The 17100-nt window shown below is 35.6% G+C and overlaps 4 protein-coding genes across 6 annotated transcripts; 2 read left to right on the top strand and 2 right to left on the bottom strand.

Moving 5' to 3' along the window:
- The first annotated feature begins 2648 nt into the window (after positions 1-2648).
- On the top strand, positions 2649-5105 carry LOC105966222 (zinc finger protein 4). 3 transcript variants are annotated; one of them, XM_012990788.2, is made up of 3 exons: positions 2649-2791; positions 3833-4651; positions 4932-5105. In XM_012990788.2, exon 2 carries the CDS (start codon positions 3848-3850, stop codon positions 4646-4648), a length of 801 nt encoding a protein of 266 aa, XP_012846242.2. In that variant the 5' UTR covers positions 2649-2791; positions 3833-3847; the 3' UTR covers positions 4649-4651; positions 4932-5105. The 3 variants fall into 3 exon arrangements, with proteins under 3 accessions (XP_012846242.2, XP_012846241.2, XP_012846240.2); XM_012990787.2 differs by lacking the exon at positions 4932-5105 and adding an exon at positions 4737-4882; XM_012990786.2 differs by lacking the exon at positions 4932-5105 and having other exon boundaries at positions 3833-4882.
- Positions 5106-6783: 1678 nt separating this feature from the next.
- On the top strand, positions 6784-10434 carry TTA1 (class I heat shock protein, putative (DUF1423)). The gene is made up of 2 exons (XM_012990700.2): positions 6784-9080; positions 9641-10434. The coding sequence occupies exons 1-2, from the start codon at positions 7226-7228 to the stop codon at positions 10237-10239; spliced, it is 2454 nt and encodes an 817-aa protein (XP_012846154.2). The 5' UTR covers positions 6784-7225; the 3' UTR covers positions 10240-10434.
- Positions 10435-10868: 434 nt separating this feature from the next.
- On the bottom strand, positions 10869-12366 carry LOC105966156 (Cytochrome b561/ferric reductase transmembrane protein family). The gene is made up of 4 exons (XM_012990719.2): positions 11939-12366; positions 11806-11854; positions 11526-11725; positions 10869-11317 (listed from the first exon to the last, which is right to left on the bottom strand). Exons 1-4 carry the CDS (start codon positions 12104-12106, stop codon positions 11057-11059), a joined length of 678 nt encoding a protein of 225 aa, XP_012846173.1. The 5' UTR covers positions 12107-12366; the 3' UTR covers positions 10869-11056.
- A 203-nt stretch (positions 12367-12569) lies between these two features.
- Positions 12570-15732, bottom strand: LOC105966155 (mediator of RNA polymerase II transcription subunit). The gene is made up of 7 exons (XM_012990718.2): positions 15404-15732; positions 14371-14536; positions 13645-14086; positions 13308-13367; positions 13135-13203; positions 13002-13045; positions 12570-12917 (listed from the first exon to the last, which is right to left on the bottom strand). The coding sequence occupies exons 1-7, from the start codon at positions 15672-15674 to the stop codon at positions 12737-12739; spliced, it is 1233 nt and encodes a 410-aa protein (XP_012846172.1). The 5' UTR covers positions 15675-15732; the 3' UTR covers positions 12570-12736.
- Between the last annotated feature and the right edge of the window lie 1368 nt (positions 15733-17100).

Here is a 17100-nt window from a genome sequence, read left to right as displayed (position 1 = left end):
TCCGATTTTTTTGGATTGGAATTGGATTTATATAAAATATATTTGGAATTTCCGATTTTCCGATCCGATTTAATTCCGAAATTAATTCCGAAAAATTCCGATTTTTTTTCGAAAAATACACCTATTAATAATATATATTATATAATATTTATTTTCCGAAAAATACACCTATAAGTTTTCTCTTAGGATTTTGACATAATGAATTGCTGTTACAAGTTTTATTGGATATTATGTTGTGTTTATTTTTATTTATTTTTTAACTAAAATTTTGTAGTAATTAGTTTTTACTTTTATCGACGTGGATGTTCTTATTTTTGAAAAATTATGGACATTTTGAGAAAATTTCGGCTAAGTTTTGATATTTTAAAGCTTATGTGATTTGCGATTTTTTTCCGAAATTCCGAAATTTCCGCGCCTTTTGGAATTGGAATGAATTTTTAGATTCCGAAAATTTTGGAATTGGAATTGGAATTGATTTTGTACTTCCGAAATTTTTTGGAAATTTTCCGAAAAGGCTAATTCCGATCCGATCCATCCGACTTTCACCCCTATATATAACACACCTTTTTTTTTAACTACCAATATTTATTTACGCTAATTTTCAAATCTCTATACAAATATATATACTATATATATTAGATAATTGTGTCACGATACGAGGAAACCTAATTTTAATGCTATATATATATATATATATATATATATATATATATATATATATATATATATATAATTTTTAGTTTCATTTAAAGAGATCTTTATAACTCTCATGTGCAAAGCAATTGGGTAAATTACAAAAAAACCTCTGAACTTAGGCTAAATTATGCGCACTCACCTATTTCTAATTATCAAAACCCCTCGACGATTGTTTCCGTCTTGCATCGATTTTTTTACAGTATGATTTTTCTTGGAATCTCTTTTATTTCAAAGAATACTTTTCATAAAAATGTCAATTCTACCCCCTACAGACGTAGAACCTATTGAAGGTAAGCCATGCGATAATGTTAAAAAAAAAGTTGCGTATGTATGCTATGATGGTTCGTACTAGCAATTCACGAAGTGTAGTGACATTGCATTGTGATGTTGGCGAAAATGAGATTATTATAGAAGGTATACCAAAGACACCTACATTAATTTAAGAGATTGTTCTTAGGGGTAGAATTATCATTTTTCGGAGGATAATCCAAAAATTCAAAAAGATTTTGTGAAGGTGACACTATAAGGGGCCGGGTTGATGTAAGGCGGAAACAAATGTCGGGAGATTTTGGTAACTACAGATAAATGAGGGTTTTTTCGTAATTTAACCTAAGTTAAAGGGGTTTCCGTAATTGTGAATATTATAGTTGGCCTCTCGCATTATCAAGATTCAATATTTTAATATACTCAGAATTGATTCTGAGCTGTTACTCCTGATTAGATTAATTAAACTGAATGTTTACTTTGATGTTCAAAAAAAAGTATATATTTATTATAAATTAGAAAATGCCCCGTTTGGTGGTTCCATTGTGTTGACAGAATGTTCATTTCTTCATTACCGACACCCATATTAAAAACAACAAATTAGACCTGGTTGGTAATAAGCAGACGAAAAATGGACCTTTCATTTGATATGACTCTGATACTGAGCATTTAATGACCACCTTAATAAAAATCTTAAATTGTAAGTTCATTGAAATGTATTATTCAATATTAAGATGTCTAAAAATGCATGTGAAGTGTAATTGCTTATTAGGGTAAATTACGTTCACGTCCTTGATGTAAGGTTAAAATACGAAAAGATACCTTATGTTTGGGTAATTACAACCACTCCCTCAACTATGAATCTTCTTACACGTCCATGCTTGCGGAGCCAAATTTAATGGAATCTTCGAGATTATGTGGAATATTCTTCAATTTGTAACGTTTTACTCCATTCGAGCTCCACGTTCTGAAACAAGATAATCATAAGATGTGTGTCTCTTGCCTTGTAAACATCCGATTGTGGTGCTTCAGAAACCGCATTTTTGCATAAAACAAGTACAAACCACAGAACATTCAACTGAATCTAAAAGATTTTGTTGAATTTAACACCATAAGGACAAACTTGTAACAAATTTCATAGTTGTAATTACACTAGCAAAAGCCAAAAGTGACGTGAATTTACCCTAATTAGTATTAACATTATTGTTGGCTTTCCTCGACAAGCTATTCCTCAAATTTGCCTTTTGTGGGGGCTGCAAAAGATTGGAGAATCCACAAGTGTGTGAGAATAATAACATATATATATATATATATATATATATATATATATATATATATATATATATATATATATATATATATAGTACACAAAAACCAGTTTTTCTATGTTTAAAGTGGGGGACTTTACACAATGCTACTTTTATTACCCCTCTCTCTCTATATATAATAATATTTTAATAATATTAATTGTAATGTATAAATAAAATGCATATTGATATTCGATAGTAGTTAAAAAGAGGCCAACAAAAAAAACAGTCCCCCCTTCTCTCTCTCTCTCTGTCTGTGTGTGTAAAATCTGCTTTTCTCTCTGACTTATCTGACGTCCCACCATCTCTCTTCTTTCTCTCTCTCTTCTCTCTCTCTCTCCAATGATCTTATCTCTCCATCTAGTTTCTTTCTTTCTTTCTTTCTTGTGTTTCTCTCTCTACAACTACTATTACTATCTTTCTCTCTCATAACTCAAACCAAATTTGGCAAAAACCAGAATAATCTGTCTTTTCACTACACTGATTTTAGCTGAAGCTCTATTGCTATTACTTACTTTGATAAGGTATGTACTTTGCTTGTTTTCTAAAGTCCTTTTTTCATTTTTCTTTTTCTTTTTTTTTTTTGTGTTTTTTTTTGTTTTTTTTTCTTTTTTGTTTTAACTGATGATTGAATAATCTGATGGTGTTAATTACTATTTGTTTGTTCTTCGGATTTCATCATCATATATAAACCCAGCCAGAATAGTTTGTGTGTGTGTGTGTGACAATTCTTGATTTCTGACAATATGCTTGGTTGGTAAATCAAGAATTGTTTTTATTTTTTTAATTAATTTTTTTTTTGGCTTTTTTTTTTGGTATGTCTGAATTATGGCTGTAATTAAGATTTATGATCTGGGGAATTTCTTATAGAATTAAGTGCATTAATGGAAAGACTATGATAATAAAACACAACATAATTGCTTCTATTGTTCTATAACTCGATTCGTCGCTGCGAATCCGATCCTATGGAAGGGTATTCGAGACGGGTTTTTTCTCTAAAACTCGAAATGAGTGGTATCGGAGCATCGCCCACAATAAGGTTTTTGTGCCAACGAAATTCAGTAGTGATGAGGGTTATTTCTATACTACAACCAGTGAAGATAAATTTTTGTCGTTGATCTACACACACCAACGTGGGTGTGTGTTTGTGTGCATATCAATGGTAAAAGTTACCTAGTATATTTCATCTGGTGCAGCATAGTATAAAACCATGACATGAGTATAGGTAACTAAGGAAGACATGTAACAACAAAATATAACTTCAAATAAAATCTCTCATGTGAATGCATCTCACCCGAATTTCTACAAAGTCGATTTCAGATTCTTTTTTTTATTGTTTAATTATCTTGTATAATTTTGATCTATATCCACATTTGCACGAGCGAGGTGGTGTTAAATTTTTGGGCCGGTCACCAATTATGGAAAAATGATCTTCTATCTTGGGCTTATCGATTATACTATCGGGATCTCATTAGATTGCATAATCTTATATTGGCTAATTTTATCTTGACGTAAAACTATGTAGAACGTAACATTCTTACTAATTAGTAGTTGCACTAATGCAGGGGAATATTCCCACAATGAGGCCGCCGAATTTCAACATCGAATCCGAAGACGAATCCGAGGGGAGCACCAGCCAGGTGGCATCCAACGTATCCATCCAAGAAATCTCTCCGGTCCATTCCAAAGAGAGCATCGACAACAACAACAAAAACGCATCCTACATTCTAGAAGATTCCTCGACGAAGCATCTAAACCACCACCACCAAAAAGGTACCGTTACCCTAGACCTAACCCTAGGAATCAACGGCTCCAATTCCGAGACAAAAGACCACGAGACCACAGCAGATCACCCCCCTCCTCCTATTCCTCCACAAGCTTCTAGAATCTTCTCATGCAACTACTGCAGGAGAAAATTCTACAGCTCACAAGCATTAGGAGGGCACCAAAACGCGCACAAACGAGAGCGCACGTTAGCTAAGAGGGCCATGCGAATGGGCATGTTTTCCGATAGGTACGCGAGCTTATCGGCTCTCCCGCTTCACGGGTCCACCGCGTATCGGTCGTTGGGTATGGAAGCTCACGGCTCAATGCACCAACAACAACAACAAATAGTGCAGAATATTCCGGAGAGGATGCCTTTGCATGCGGGGGTGGTTAGAGGTGGAGCTAGGTTTAACGTTGATCAAGGCTATTTCGGTTTGCCGGTTTATTACGACGAGGCGGAGATGACTTGGCCCGGAAGCTTCCGGCAGGTCGATGGGCTTCATGTGGTCCATCCAAGCTTTGACTCCGGTCATGGGGCCCGTTTAAATTTCGTGGAGACGGGCCCGCCTTCGAGGATGGATTTACCTCTTCCTGATTTGAATCTGAAACTTTGATAAGTAAGTGTTTTTTTCGCTGCTGCAGCCAATTTTTTTTTTTTTCTTTTTTAATTATTATATATTATTTGTTATGAATATTGTACAGATATTTGAGTGTTGGAGAATGATGAAATGTGAGGTGATCATTTAGAATAGCCCCTGCTTCAGAACATTTATATTTATAGACTTTAAATTAATGGATGTATTACTCTTTAATTGTTACTAATAATGTACTTAATTTCATTTTTTTAATTCTTCGTCTTATTATTATTTTTTATTTTTTTCTTATGTGCATGTACAGATGGAAGTTGAATTTGTCTCACATCATCAATTTGTTAGATTTTGGATTGTATATCTGTATAATTTGTTATGAAAACATATTTGTAATGATCTCACTTGAGCTCGAGTGTACTTGTGTACTTTGTTTCTCTACATAAATATAACAACTCTTTTTTCTAAAAAAAAAAAAAAAAAACTCTTAAGAAAACATGGTCTATAGTCTTGTACTATGTTACACCTATGAAATACACCAGTTAAATCTTTAGTATTCATACACACACCTATATTGGTGTGTGCAGATCCCGGTGTAACACCTTCACTAGGTCTAACATAGAAATAATCATTTATGTGTATGCAATAAAATTTTATATTTTTTCCATAACAATCATTGTATTAGTTTTCTTCTACCAAATTCATAAAATAAAGGGCAAATTACGGCCACCCCGAAGGTATGACCAAATTACGAAAAAACCCTCTTGTTTAGGAAATTACAGCCGCCCCCTCCTTTTAAATATTTTTACATAAAATTTATGTAATTCGGTTATTTACCGAACCAAATCGTATATTTAGTTCAGTAAACAGTATGAAATGTTGGCGTACCGAAATTTCAGTTCGGTTTTACCGATTTAACATCCCTTAATTTACCTTTGAAGGGGTATTTTCGTATGATAATACATAATTGAGGGAATTGGTGTAATTACCCAGATAGAATGGAGGTTTTCGTAATTTGACCATAACTCATGGGTAGCCGTAATTTGCCATACAATAAATTATGAAATTAGTTTTTAGTATTGAATTCTGATGGATCTATACCCAAAGAGGCCGAAAGAATAAAAGGCCCAAATAATATAAACCAATAGCATCACATGTAGGCCCAAATTGGCAAAGCTTTAACCATAACTTCAAGTGCATCTATAAGAACTTTTCTATTGAAGGGGCTGATTTTTTGAGAAAATAAATATAAGGATAAAATATATTAACTATATTGCTTTATGTAGTACGAAAACTTCAAGTTCTCAACGTATCAGTGTTTCGGCCACGTTTCATGTCCGACACTTGTGGATATCTGCCGGACATCTTATGAACCATTTTATAATTTCAAAAAGTTAGACACATGTTCGAATAACAAAATTTGCTTCCACAATTAATTACATGATTTAATGATCAATTGCAAAATGATAGTTGATAATAATATTTATTTTGAATATTTTTGTATGAAATTGTATAATTATGTTTTACATATATTTAAAACTTTAAAATGTTTATATAGCATATTTATAAATACACCCCCATACTTTTAATATTTTACATATTTTTCCCTAAGTTCCAACGTCCTCATTTTTGGGACATAGTACTGTTTTCCTGTTTCCATCTCCGTGCTACGTTGACTTTACTAACTAACCTCGAACATTTTTTTTTTTGGAATTCGATGATAGAGAAAGACGTAAAATTGAGATTTGACATTTTACTATTTGAGAGAATAGAAAGAATTATGTAACAATTTGACACGAATGCCCTGTTTGGTTGACAAGATAAGATTAAATAATCTAATGAAACCCAATTATTTTATTGAAACTTGCAACATTCAACAAAAAAACTCATTAGAAGCCAAGATAAGCCAAGATAAGGCAAGATAAGCCATGATTATATATTTTTGCCGGGTCGACCCGATAATTTATTTGAGATACCAAACATCAAATTAAATCTAACTATTTAGTTAATCATGGCTTATCTTGGCAACAAGACGGGACCTTAATCATAATTATATGCGGTTGTCCCAAATTTCTTCTACAAAAAAGAATTTAAGAACAAAATTGTTGCTTTTGAAAAGTATAATGCAAGTATAAATATAATTTAATGCTCATATTTGTTCTAACACATGGGGAGTGTTTGGCACTCTATCAAAAAAAAAAAGTCCCAAAGTCATGCGAACAATTGGACTTTTGGACCACTTCAAATGTAAATCCAAACATAGTAAAGGGCTATTTCGGGAATTTCACACCACCAGCGAAGCTCTAATGCGCGTCGAAAAGACTTGAAAGTGTGAATACTCAAAAAGAAAGTAAAAAAATTCAGCCGTTGCAACTTGCCAAGTATACAGACAGCTTAGAGAGAGAAAGAAGAGAGAGAGAGAGAGAGAGAGAGAGAGAGAGTCAATGCTCGAAACTTTCAATTTCAATGGCACCCTCTTCCTAAAGATTCTCTCGATTTTGAGCTCTGTTGTAATCTGTAAGTATTTTCAGCTCTTTATCACTCCTCTCTCGTAGTGAAATTACTTGTAATTTCTGGTTTTTGTGAGTTAATTGGGGGTTGACGATGGTGAGAGAGAATTCCGGCGAGTTCTCCGGTGGGAAAAGCAGCGGCAGCCCAGATGAGAAAATGGAGTTTCAACAAACGGGTATCGATTTTCTTGGGAAAAAAATTCAAAAAATCGGTGGGTTTGACGAAAACGCTGCGTTTCACCCCAGACGCGCCGCAAATTTCTGCTCCGAGGAGCTTACTCTTAGCTATCTCTGCGAAAATTCCAAATTAGGGTTTTCAGAAAAGGATATTTCAGGTCAAAACCTGATGAATTCAATGGATAAGTTTAGTGCTAGGTATAATAATACTAACAAGGGGAAAGAAATAGCTGTTTCCGAAGATCAAAACGAAGGGGATGAAAACAACAACAGCAATAACATGTGGGTGGAGAGAGATTTTCTCCAGATGAATGAAAATCGAGGCAATTCATCGAAAAGGGAGGCCGAAAACCTCGAAATCGATGGTCAAAATAGGGAGGAGAAGAAGCCAAAGGTGGAGTCTTTGAACCTCTCTTTAGCCCTTCCGGATGTGTCCCTCTCGTTGGCCGGATCCAACCGCGTCCCGATCCGTGCGGGCCCCGCTCGGAGCGTGCACTCGCTAGGGCCGGCGTCGTGCAACAACACGCAGACCACGTACTCGAACGACTTCACCGTTTCGCACTCGTACTCGCATGCTGTGTCCCACAATCTAAGCTGCTCGCTCACTCGTAATAATTCGACCGAGAATTACGACGGTGACCAGATATGGAACTGTGGTGAGGGGACTAATGGCTCCGTCCACAGCCGATTTCGACCTATTGGAGATGGGACCGTTGCGTTGTCCAATCACGGTGGCGGGTTTAACCGAAGTGGTTTCAATAAGGATTCTTGCAATAATAATAATAATAGTCTTTATAGAGCTGCAAGCTCCGAAAATATCTCATTTTTTCCTTCCGAGTTGCCGGCTAGACCGAGAGTAGATGCTCAATCGGGCGATTCGAGGAGGAATTTGGAAGATGTAGATGTGGCGAAAGGGCGCAAGATTTCTAGACCCGAAAGGATATTAAGAGAAATCGTGTCGGAATCGATTTCCGTAATGGCTCAGATATTCCACGAGCTTACAGATGAAACGATCGAATCTGTTAAGGAGCACTTGAGGAACATTATCAATAGCCCGGAAAAGAAAGACGAATTAGCCCCTCTCCAGAGGAGGCTCGAGAGGAGATCCGATCTCACAAACGAGACTCTCTCTAAGTGCCAGAAGAGCCAGCTCGAAATCTTGGTTGCCATCAAATTAGGGCTAGGGAGTTTCTTGCACAATAAGAACCGACTCCCATCGCAAGAATTGGTGGATATCTACTTGCTCGAGAGGTGCAGGAACGTGAATTGCAGGAGAATGCTGCCCGTTGATGACTGTGACTGCAAGATTTGCTCGACGAAGAAGGGGTTTTGCAGCGAGTGCATGTGCCCGGTTTGTCTGAACTTCGACTGTGCGAGCAATACTTGCAGTTGGGTTGGGTGCGACGCGTGTTCGCACTGGTGCCATGCGGATTGTGGGATCCGCAAGAATCTTGTGAGGCCCGGCCCGCGTTTGAAGGGGGGTTCTTCTTCTTCTTCTTCGGGGGCGACAGAGATGCAGTTTCATTGCATCGGGTGCGGACATGCTTCGGAGATGTTTGGGTTCGTTAAGGATGTTTTCTTGTCTTGTGCTAAGGATTGGTCGGTGGAGACTTTGGTCAAAGAGTTGGAATGTGTCGGGAAAATCTTTGGAGGGAGTGAAGATCGGAAAGGGAAGGAGTTGCATTTGAAGGCCGGTGAAATGGTGGCCAAACTCAAGAACAATACGATGGCTCCTTCGGATGTTTGCAATTCGATCTTTCAATTCTTCAACTGTGAGTTTCTTTCTTTTTTAAAACCAATTACTTCTTGATTATCAGGTTGACTAGTTTTTTATTGCAAAAATGATATGGGTGGAAATTGGAAGGATCGGATCGGAAATAGCACTTCCAGAATAAAATCCAATTTTTTTTCGGAAGTGAAGACCCTAAATTTGATTCCATTTTGGAAAATTTCGGAAAAATTTCGGGAAAATCGGAAATTGGGATGAAAACAACTTGTTCCAAAATTGGAAATTTTCAAATTGAAATATGCGGAATTCGAAATTTCTATTTTTTAGTCACATATGTTATAAAATACGTAATAATATTGATATTAGTGTACTTTTTGGGGAAAAAATGGATTTTTCGGAAATTAAAATCTGATCGGAAATCAGAATCTAATATGTATTCCAATTTTGTATCGAAAAAATCGAAACTTTCAGATTTAATGAACAATATTTTTCCGAAATAGGAAATATTCGGATAGGAATCTTCCGAATTAGAAAATTCAATTCCAATTTCCGCACCTAATTTTGAGAAATTATTGACCTTTGTATCTCATTTTTTTTTAATAGCTACTACAAATGGTTTCATGGAGATGGGATCTTCGAGCACGCCTTCGAAAGATTCGCCACATCAGCAAGGTTTCACTAAAGAAGCTTCCACTCTTCCACTCTCAAATTCCCTCACTCCCAAACCATCCAGCTTCTACAACAACACCAACTCCTCGAACGGGCGACAACAAGAGTCAACAGCGCCCTTTGACTTTTACCACAACGACATCAAACTTCCGATCACGAACGAGAAAATAATCGAGGACGAATGGTCGGTCAAACCTAGAAAAAAAGATGGTTTCGACAGCCTGGAAAGTCTCGTCCGGATTAAGGAGGCGGAATCTAGAATGTTCCAGAGCCGAGCGGACGAGGCTCGTGCTGAGATCGAGAGTTTCAGACGGATGGTCAGGATTAAAACCGAGAAATTGGACGAGGAATATTCCGAGAATCTTGCTAAGCTGTGTTTGCAAGAGACTGAGGAGAGAAGAAGGAAGAAGATCGATGAGCTTAAGGCGTTGGAGAATTCGCACTGCGATTACTACAAGATGAAGTTGAGAATGCAGTCCGAAATTTCGGGTTTGCTTAAGAGAATGGAAGCTACGAAGCAACAGTTAGTTTAGTTTATTTACTGATTTTTTTTTTTTTTTGTTAATTTTTATATAAATTGGTATTAGCTAACGTTTTTAACGATATTTTGAAATCTGGGATGTCTGAAGTTATGTTGTGACTTGGCTGTCTGTGTATTTATGTACTACCTTGTTCGAATTCGGAAACGTGTATCGTGTTTTTTTGAATGCCTTTTGTTTTAACTTTCATTTTGTATGTTGTCTAAAGCAATTAGTTCTGTGTCTGAATTTTTTTTAATTGAACTTCCCTTTTCAGTTGCTGAGAAATTCTTTCTTTATTTTACAGAATGTAAAGATGATATATATAGTTACATATATCTATATCTATCTATATATATGTGTGGGAGGGTGAAATATCAGAAGATTGTTTAGATTGGAATTAGCATTTTTAGAAAAAATCCAATTTTTTTCGAAAGTGGAAAACTAATTCTGGAAATCGGAATTTTGGAAATTGGGAAGGGTAAACGTTACAAAGTCGGAAACTTTCTGATCGGAATTTAGAAATTCCAAAATATCGTTCACCCGTAATACAAAATACATAATATTGATATAATTTGTGTAATTTTCGGGAAAAAAAAGTCGGAATTTTTGGAAATATTTTTGAAAATTTAACATTGCGTTCGAAATTGGAATTTAATATGTATTACAATTCCGTTAAAAATAATCGGAAAAATCGAAAGAATTCGAGATTTCCGTTCCCAATAACATTTATTTGACAACAATAGTTGAGGTATATAAACATCACACACACATTACAAGTTCCTACAAACAAATTATTACACTGCGCCACATCAGCATATCCAACAAAGAATCATATGTAGCGTGCAAGAGAAACAGAGAGATCAACGGAGATTCCGAAAAGAAGAATCGACAATCCGAGAAAGTTGATAACACGCGCCTCACTGTGACGCAGCTGCCCCAAGAAACCAACTTTCTCCATCAGCCCCGTTAAGGCCGTGCATATTGCCATGAACATCAGAGCTCTTCCCCCGCTCACGTGCCACGCGGCTGCCCGGGCCCGCGTTTCCATCGGAGCCCCCGGAAATAAAAACACACTCATTCCCAACAACCACTGCAAATGAGAGAGAGAGAGAGAGAGAGAGAGAGACGAAAAGGGTTGAATCAAAATGTTGGTACGTAGCAATACGAAAGAAATAAAACGAAAAGAAGATCGAACTAGTACAATATATATACATATATATATATATATATATATATATATATATATATATATATATATATATATATATATATATATATATATATATATATATATATACCTGGAGGCAGAACAAGGAGAATGTGCCAATACCAATCCAAGAATGCAAGCTATACAAATTTGATATGCCCCGTTTCTCATGGAACTTAAAAGCGGCATGCAATCCAACGATACCGAGTACGATCGCCACTAAATGAACGAACATGTGAATGTATTTCTGCACTTTCCTCTCTGCTCCAACGGTCTTGTACGCCATCATTGCTTCTCAAAAAATAAATAAATAAATTGTATAAACACACAACAATTAGTTATTTTGAATTTTTTTGATCATCTTTTAGTACCTTCTCCCGCCAAAAATATAAATCCGAAGAACATGAGAAACGGGTGAACCTGCATATAAAATATTGGAGAACAAATTGGAATAATTACAACAAAATATTATATATCTTGAAATTGCAGAAAAAAAGGGTGTACATTGAAAATACGATTGGGGTCATCAGAATCGAGATCGAGTCCTTCACGGAAATGCAGTAGCCAAACGAGCAGAAGAATGATTGCTAATGTACCGAAAACGTGTGCCAAGATAGTCACACGTAACGCTGACCTTCCATATCTGACTCTGTGAGCCTCGTGTACATCCATTATAAAATTAAATTAAATTAAATTAATCAAAGATTTTCGAGGCTGAAATATATATAATATATGATCATGCAGATGAGTGTCAGTATATATAATAATCAGCAGCAATGGATTAATTAGCTTTATTTTAACAGGTTGCTTGTTATGCTGGTTTGGGATATTTCTTACACAGAAAAGAAAGTTATTTATGCTTTAGTATTCGAGGTAGTTAAAAGCTGTTGTTTTACGATTCAATTCAAGATATGGATTTCAACTTTTGTTACAACACATTGAAAAAAATAATTTGAGATAATATATAAAGAATAAGTGAAGCATGCATAAAGAAACTTGCTACACACGTATCCAAGAATAACGTATTGCTCTTACTTAAAGCGATCCGATCCCTGCTTCATAAGTGCTTTTGGTGGAAAGTAGAACGACGAGTCATGCTTACGTACTCGTTCATTTCATTGGGATTCATCTAATATATAAAGAACCGAACATCTTACTAACTGAATAATTAGTTCGTCACTATAGAGTTAGTACACTTCAATCCAATCCAATCCAATCCAAGATAATCTGACCCATGCAACCAAACAAGACCTTACTATATTAGTTAATTTGTACATTCTACATTGACAATACATGAAAAACCTATGCATCCTCTGAGAAGCAGCTAATGTGAAAAGCCTGAACAAGATCCAGGCTGTAATTATTCTCTGCCGATGAACTCTTTGACGAATTTCTACCAGCAGTGGAATGGCGATAAGGGCGTTTCACGGGGGGTAATATCAGACCCGACTGTTTGTCCATTGATAGTAGTTTACCGCACTTGCTGCACACACAGTTACGGTATTGAGTGATTCAGTTTGGACAATGCAGAGAAGAACTAACTATAACAACAGACAAGAAAATTTACCTGCAGACTTTCATGAATAGTGTTCGATAACTGCAAACCCAGTGCTGCAGCGAAGCGAAGAAAATAATTAAAAACCTGAAGTTAATGGTTTATTAATAACAGTTTAAAAATGTCGTAGATGATTGGAGAATACCAGCAGGGTTTGCAAGGCTGTTTCGGGATTGGCGCAAATGAAGTACTGTAGAGCCACAGAAGCATGTTCCTGCAGTTGTTCATTTATGAAACAGATAACTCAAGTAGTTAGTGGTTGATCTGAGAGAGGAGATATATGCACGTGTGAGAGAGAGAGAGAGAGAGCACTCTTACCGATACATGCTTAAATACATGATGCGATGAAAACCCGCGTGAATGTAGATAGCTGCCACCCTTTATAAGGAATTTAACAAGTATACATCAGCTGCAGGTTAAAACTTGAAACTAAATGTGTGAATAAAACTTTTAAGACAAAAAGAAAATATACGGCACAGAAGACATAAAAAGACGTGATCAACTACTTGACAACAAAGCAAATTAAAAGTCAAATAAACACGAAGCCTAGCAAGAAAACATTCTAGAATAAGCAATAATTGTGCCAAAAGTACATATTGTTCGGACAAAGAAAACACACACACGCACACATTGGGAGTATGAATAACAAAATTACCTCATCGGGCGCGAAGAAAGCCACTGCATCAGGGTCCACTGATCCCGCTGTATGTAATGATACTACAGCTCTAAAAACAGAAGGGAGAAGTAACTCAATCACAGCAGCTTTATCCGCACCATCCATGCTTTGCCCCCACTTGCTTGTGCTTGGAAAGCTACGATTCTTCGATGAATCATCGGCCGAGCTTTCTTTCGCACCAGAAGGCAAAGACGATGCCCGCTTCAACCAATCCAATCTCTGGTAGGTAAATGCTTGCAGACTTGGAACTTCTTTTTCAAGATGTGACAAGATATCGCTCAATGTCTTATGATCGCTATTCTCTTCATGAGATATCGGCAGGGGACTACAATGTTTCTTTGCAGCTGATTCTGCAATAGAATCATCTGCCAGGTGGGGGAAAAATCGCCTTTTTTGATCTGTAAATGCCTTAAGTGCCAATCTGCAGCACATTCAAGCACTATGTAAATACGTATGTATGAAAATTGGTTCTAAATTGTTTCAGTAATCGAGGATCATCTGAAACCAGGAAAGTATCTAAGCAATCTCAGACAAATCTTTTAAGAAAACGACATTAGCCAGATCCAACGGACTTGTCTTCTTACTTCAACTAAATTTTGTACATCAAGTACGTACTTTACTTCTAACTGAACTTAGAACGAATATTGCGACTATATACTTTGGAACCTTGAACACACATAGATGGTGAACCATAATAGAATATACCTGGTCCTGTCAACGGCAGATGCGCCAGCCTGGCCAGCAAGCTGGCGCTTCCATGCATAAGCAACGACAGCGCCATCTGGACAAACAAGAGGCATGTGTAGGCCCCACGAATTACTTCGTGAGCGGAGAGAATCATTTAGAACACCAGATTCCTCCAGCTGTCTTCCTAGCAAATATAAGAGCATATGAGAAACTGAACATGCAAAACACTATTTTCATGCCCCAGCCAAGATAAAAGTGAAAATCCAGATGCGAATAAAAAGATTGACAAATGCAAATTGTGCATGAATTAACGTACGAGTTTCAAAGTGCCAGAACAATCAAACTGATCATAAATTCACATCAAATGCATCAAATATGGCACTATTTCTCTATGTCTCGCAATGTAGAGCATTGAGAACTAATAAAATTAGAGTAAGTCCATACAATAATTGTAAAAATAATGCCAAAATTTTGTTTTCGAATTTTTTTTTTCATAACTTGTAAATTATCTGCATGTTTATGAATACCATTTGCAGTTAGTTTCAAAATAACTTTCAATAAGAACGATAATATACTCGTAATAAATATAAAATATTTCCCATCCCGTATATAAACATAATACAGTAGGAACCTCGATAATATTAATACTCCATAAATTGATAACCTCGCTTAAATAATAATTTCTTCCCGTCCCGACTCAATAAAACCGTACTAAATTATTAGTTCGATAATTTAATACTTCGCTAAATTAATAGAATTTTGCTAGTGCCGATTGTATTAATTTATAGAGGTTTAACTATATGTGTAAGAGTTCATACATTGATTGACAAAAAACACTGTTATCAGAAATTACAAATTAAACATAGTTTTTTGCTAAATACTGATGCTACTTGAATCCAACCTATTGTTCATTTATTCACTAATATTTTATTTTATTTATTTTCTGCCTGGTTTTCAATTTCAACTATTTATCAACGAAATTTAGGAGAATTTGTAATTAAATAAATACATATGGAGATACAGAAACAGATTCGTCTGTGAGTATACTCACCAACAGCGCGGAGGTTTTGGAGATGGTGGCGCATTAGAGATTCTTCTTTAATCATCAAATTCAAACACTTGGCAGAATGCTGGTGATGAGGTTTATCCGCCACGAAGAACAACGCTTCCAGCAGCCGATCCGCGCCGAGCCGCACATCGGCGATCAATCGCCCCGCCTGCCCTAGCTGCTCCAGCGCCTGCGCCACCTGCTTCGGCGGCGCATCCCCCGCCGCCGCCGCCGCTCCCTGAGTTGACGGTGGTGGTGCAGCTGTCTGCTGCATTTTCCCTTCCCCCCTTTCTCGCAATTTCTGCAATTGAAACAAATTGAACCCGACCCGAGAATTACAGTATTTTGTTAAATCCAATTGGGTAAAGCCCGACCCGATACACTCGTTTTGGGCTCATAATGAATCGGGTTTTTTGGGCTCCAGAATTTATTCATTAGATACGGGCCTGGGCCGGACAACTTTAATTAATTTATTTATTTTCATTTTTTTAGGACGACTTTAATTAATTAATTTATTTTTTTTAGGACAACTTTAATTAATTTATTTATTTTCATTATACAAAAATAAATTGTTTGAAAGAAAATTTAATTATTTATTTGAAAATTAATATTTTATTATTTTAAGTAAGAATAACGTATGTACAAATATCAAGCTGCTCTAAATCAATTATTTAGATGGTGTTTGGCTAAGCTTATAAGATGTTAAAAATAGCTTATAAGATGTTTTAGAGTTTATAAGCTCTTCCAATGTGTCTGGTATTTTTTTTTTTCATTTTTTTAAAAAATAAGCTGTTGGAGAGCAAATAAGATTTTTTTAAATACATCTATCCCACCTTTTTATTTAAGATCTTATAATGAGTAGAAATAGAAAATAAGCTTATTATTATCCAAACACAAAATAAGATGTAACAGCTTATCAGCTCTTAAAACATTTTATCAGACATAAGAGCTTATCAGTTGTTTAAAATAAGTTTAGCCAAACGCCCTCTTAATCTTACCATACAACGGGGTAATTTTTAATGGATAGTTATTTGTATATTCTACAGTTTAAAATCAGCCGATATATTTTATCGAATGTAGCATTTCATTGACCGAATTTTGGGGTCTGCATTTAATTCTTTTAAATAGGTGTGGTAGAAAATTAATTATATAAAGTCAATTTGAAAAAAAAGAAAGAAGTATGCGTAGTTGAAAACCACTACTATGTATGGTAATAATATAACTACTTTATTAAATAATTAAAATATAAGTAATGATGGTGAAAATTCATCATTTTGTTAATACAAAAAAAAAAAAAAAAAAAATACAAGTAATGATGACATCATATTTAAATCCCATTATGCACTTGTCATGATATTGGGTATGTAATTATAGCTATAGCGCGCTATAATGGGGTAGGAAATCATTTAAATGCACTCACCAAATTATATATATTTTCTTATGATAGGGCAACACTTATTTCCACTTAAATTGTTAATAATATAATTAATTTCTTAAGTTAAAAAACAAATTGTATTACTTGATGATTAACAATGTTACTAATTGATTACAACTCAACTTGGCACTCAAGACATAATCTATTGTTAATAGCTCTACTCATATAACGGCTATGTAAAAGTATGGGGTTTTTTACTTTTGTACCCTGGAATTATAGGTTTTTGGTATTTTGTGTCCTTAAATTACGAAATTGGCAGATTGCA

Source organism: Erythranthe guttata, chromosome 5, assembly GCF_056151865.1.
Source record: "Erythranthe guttata isolate IM_541 chromosome 5, IM_541, whole genome shotgun sequence".
NCBI classification, from domain to species: Eukaryota; Viridiplantae; Streptophyta; class Magnoliopsida; order Lamiales; family Phrymaceae; genus Erythranthe; species Erythranthe guttata.
Note: the sequence above shows the minus strand (reverse complement) of the source record. Positions and strands in the feature narration are given on the sequence as shown.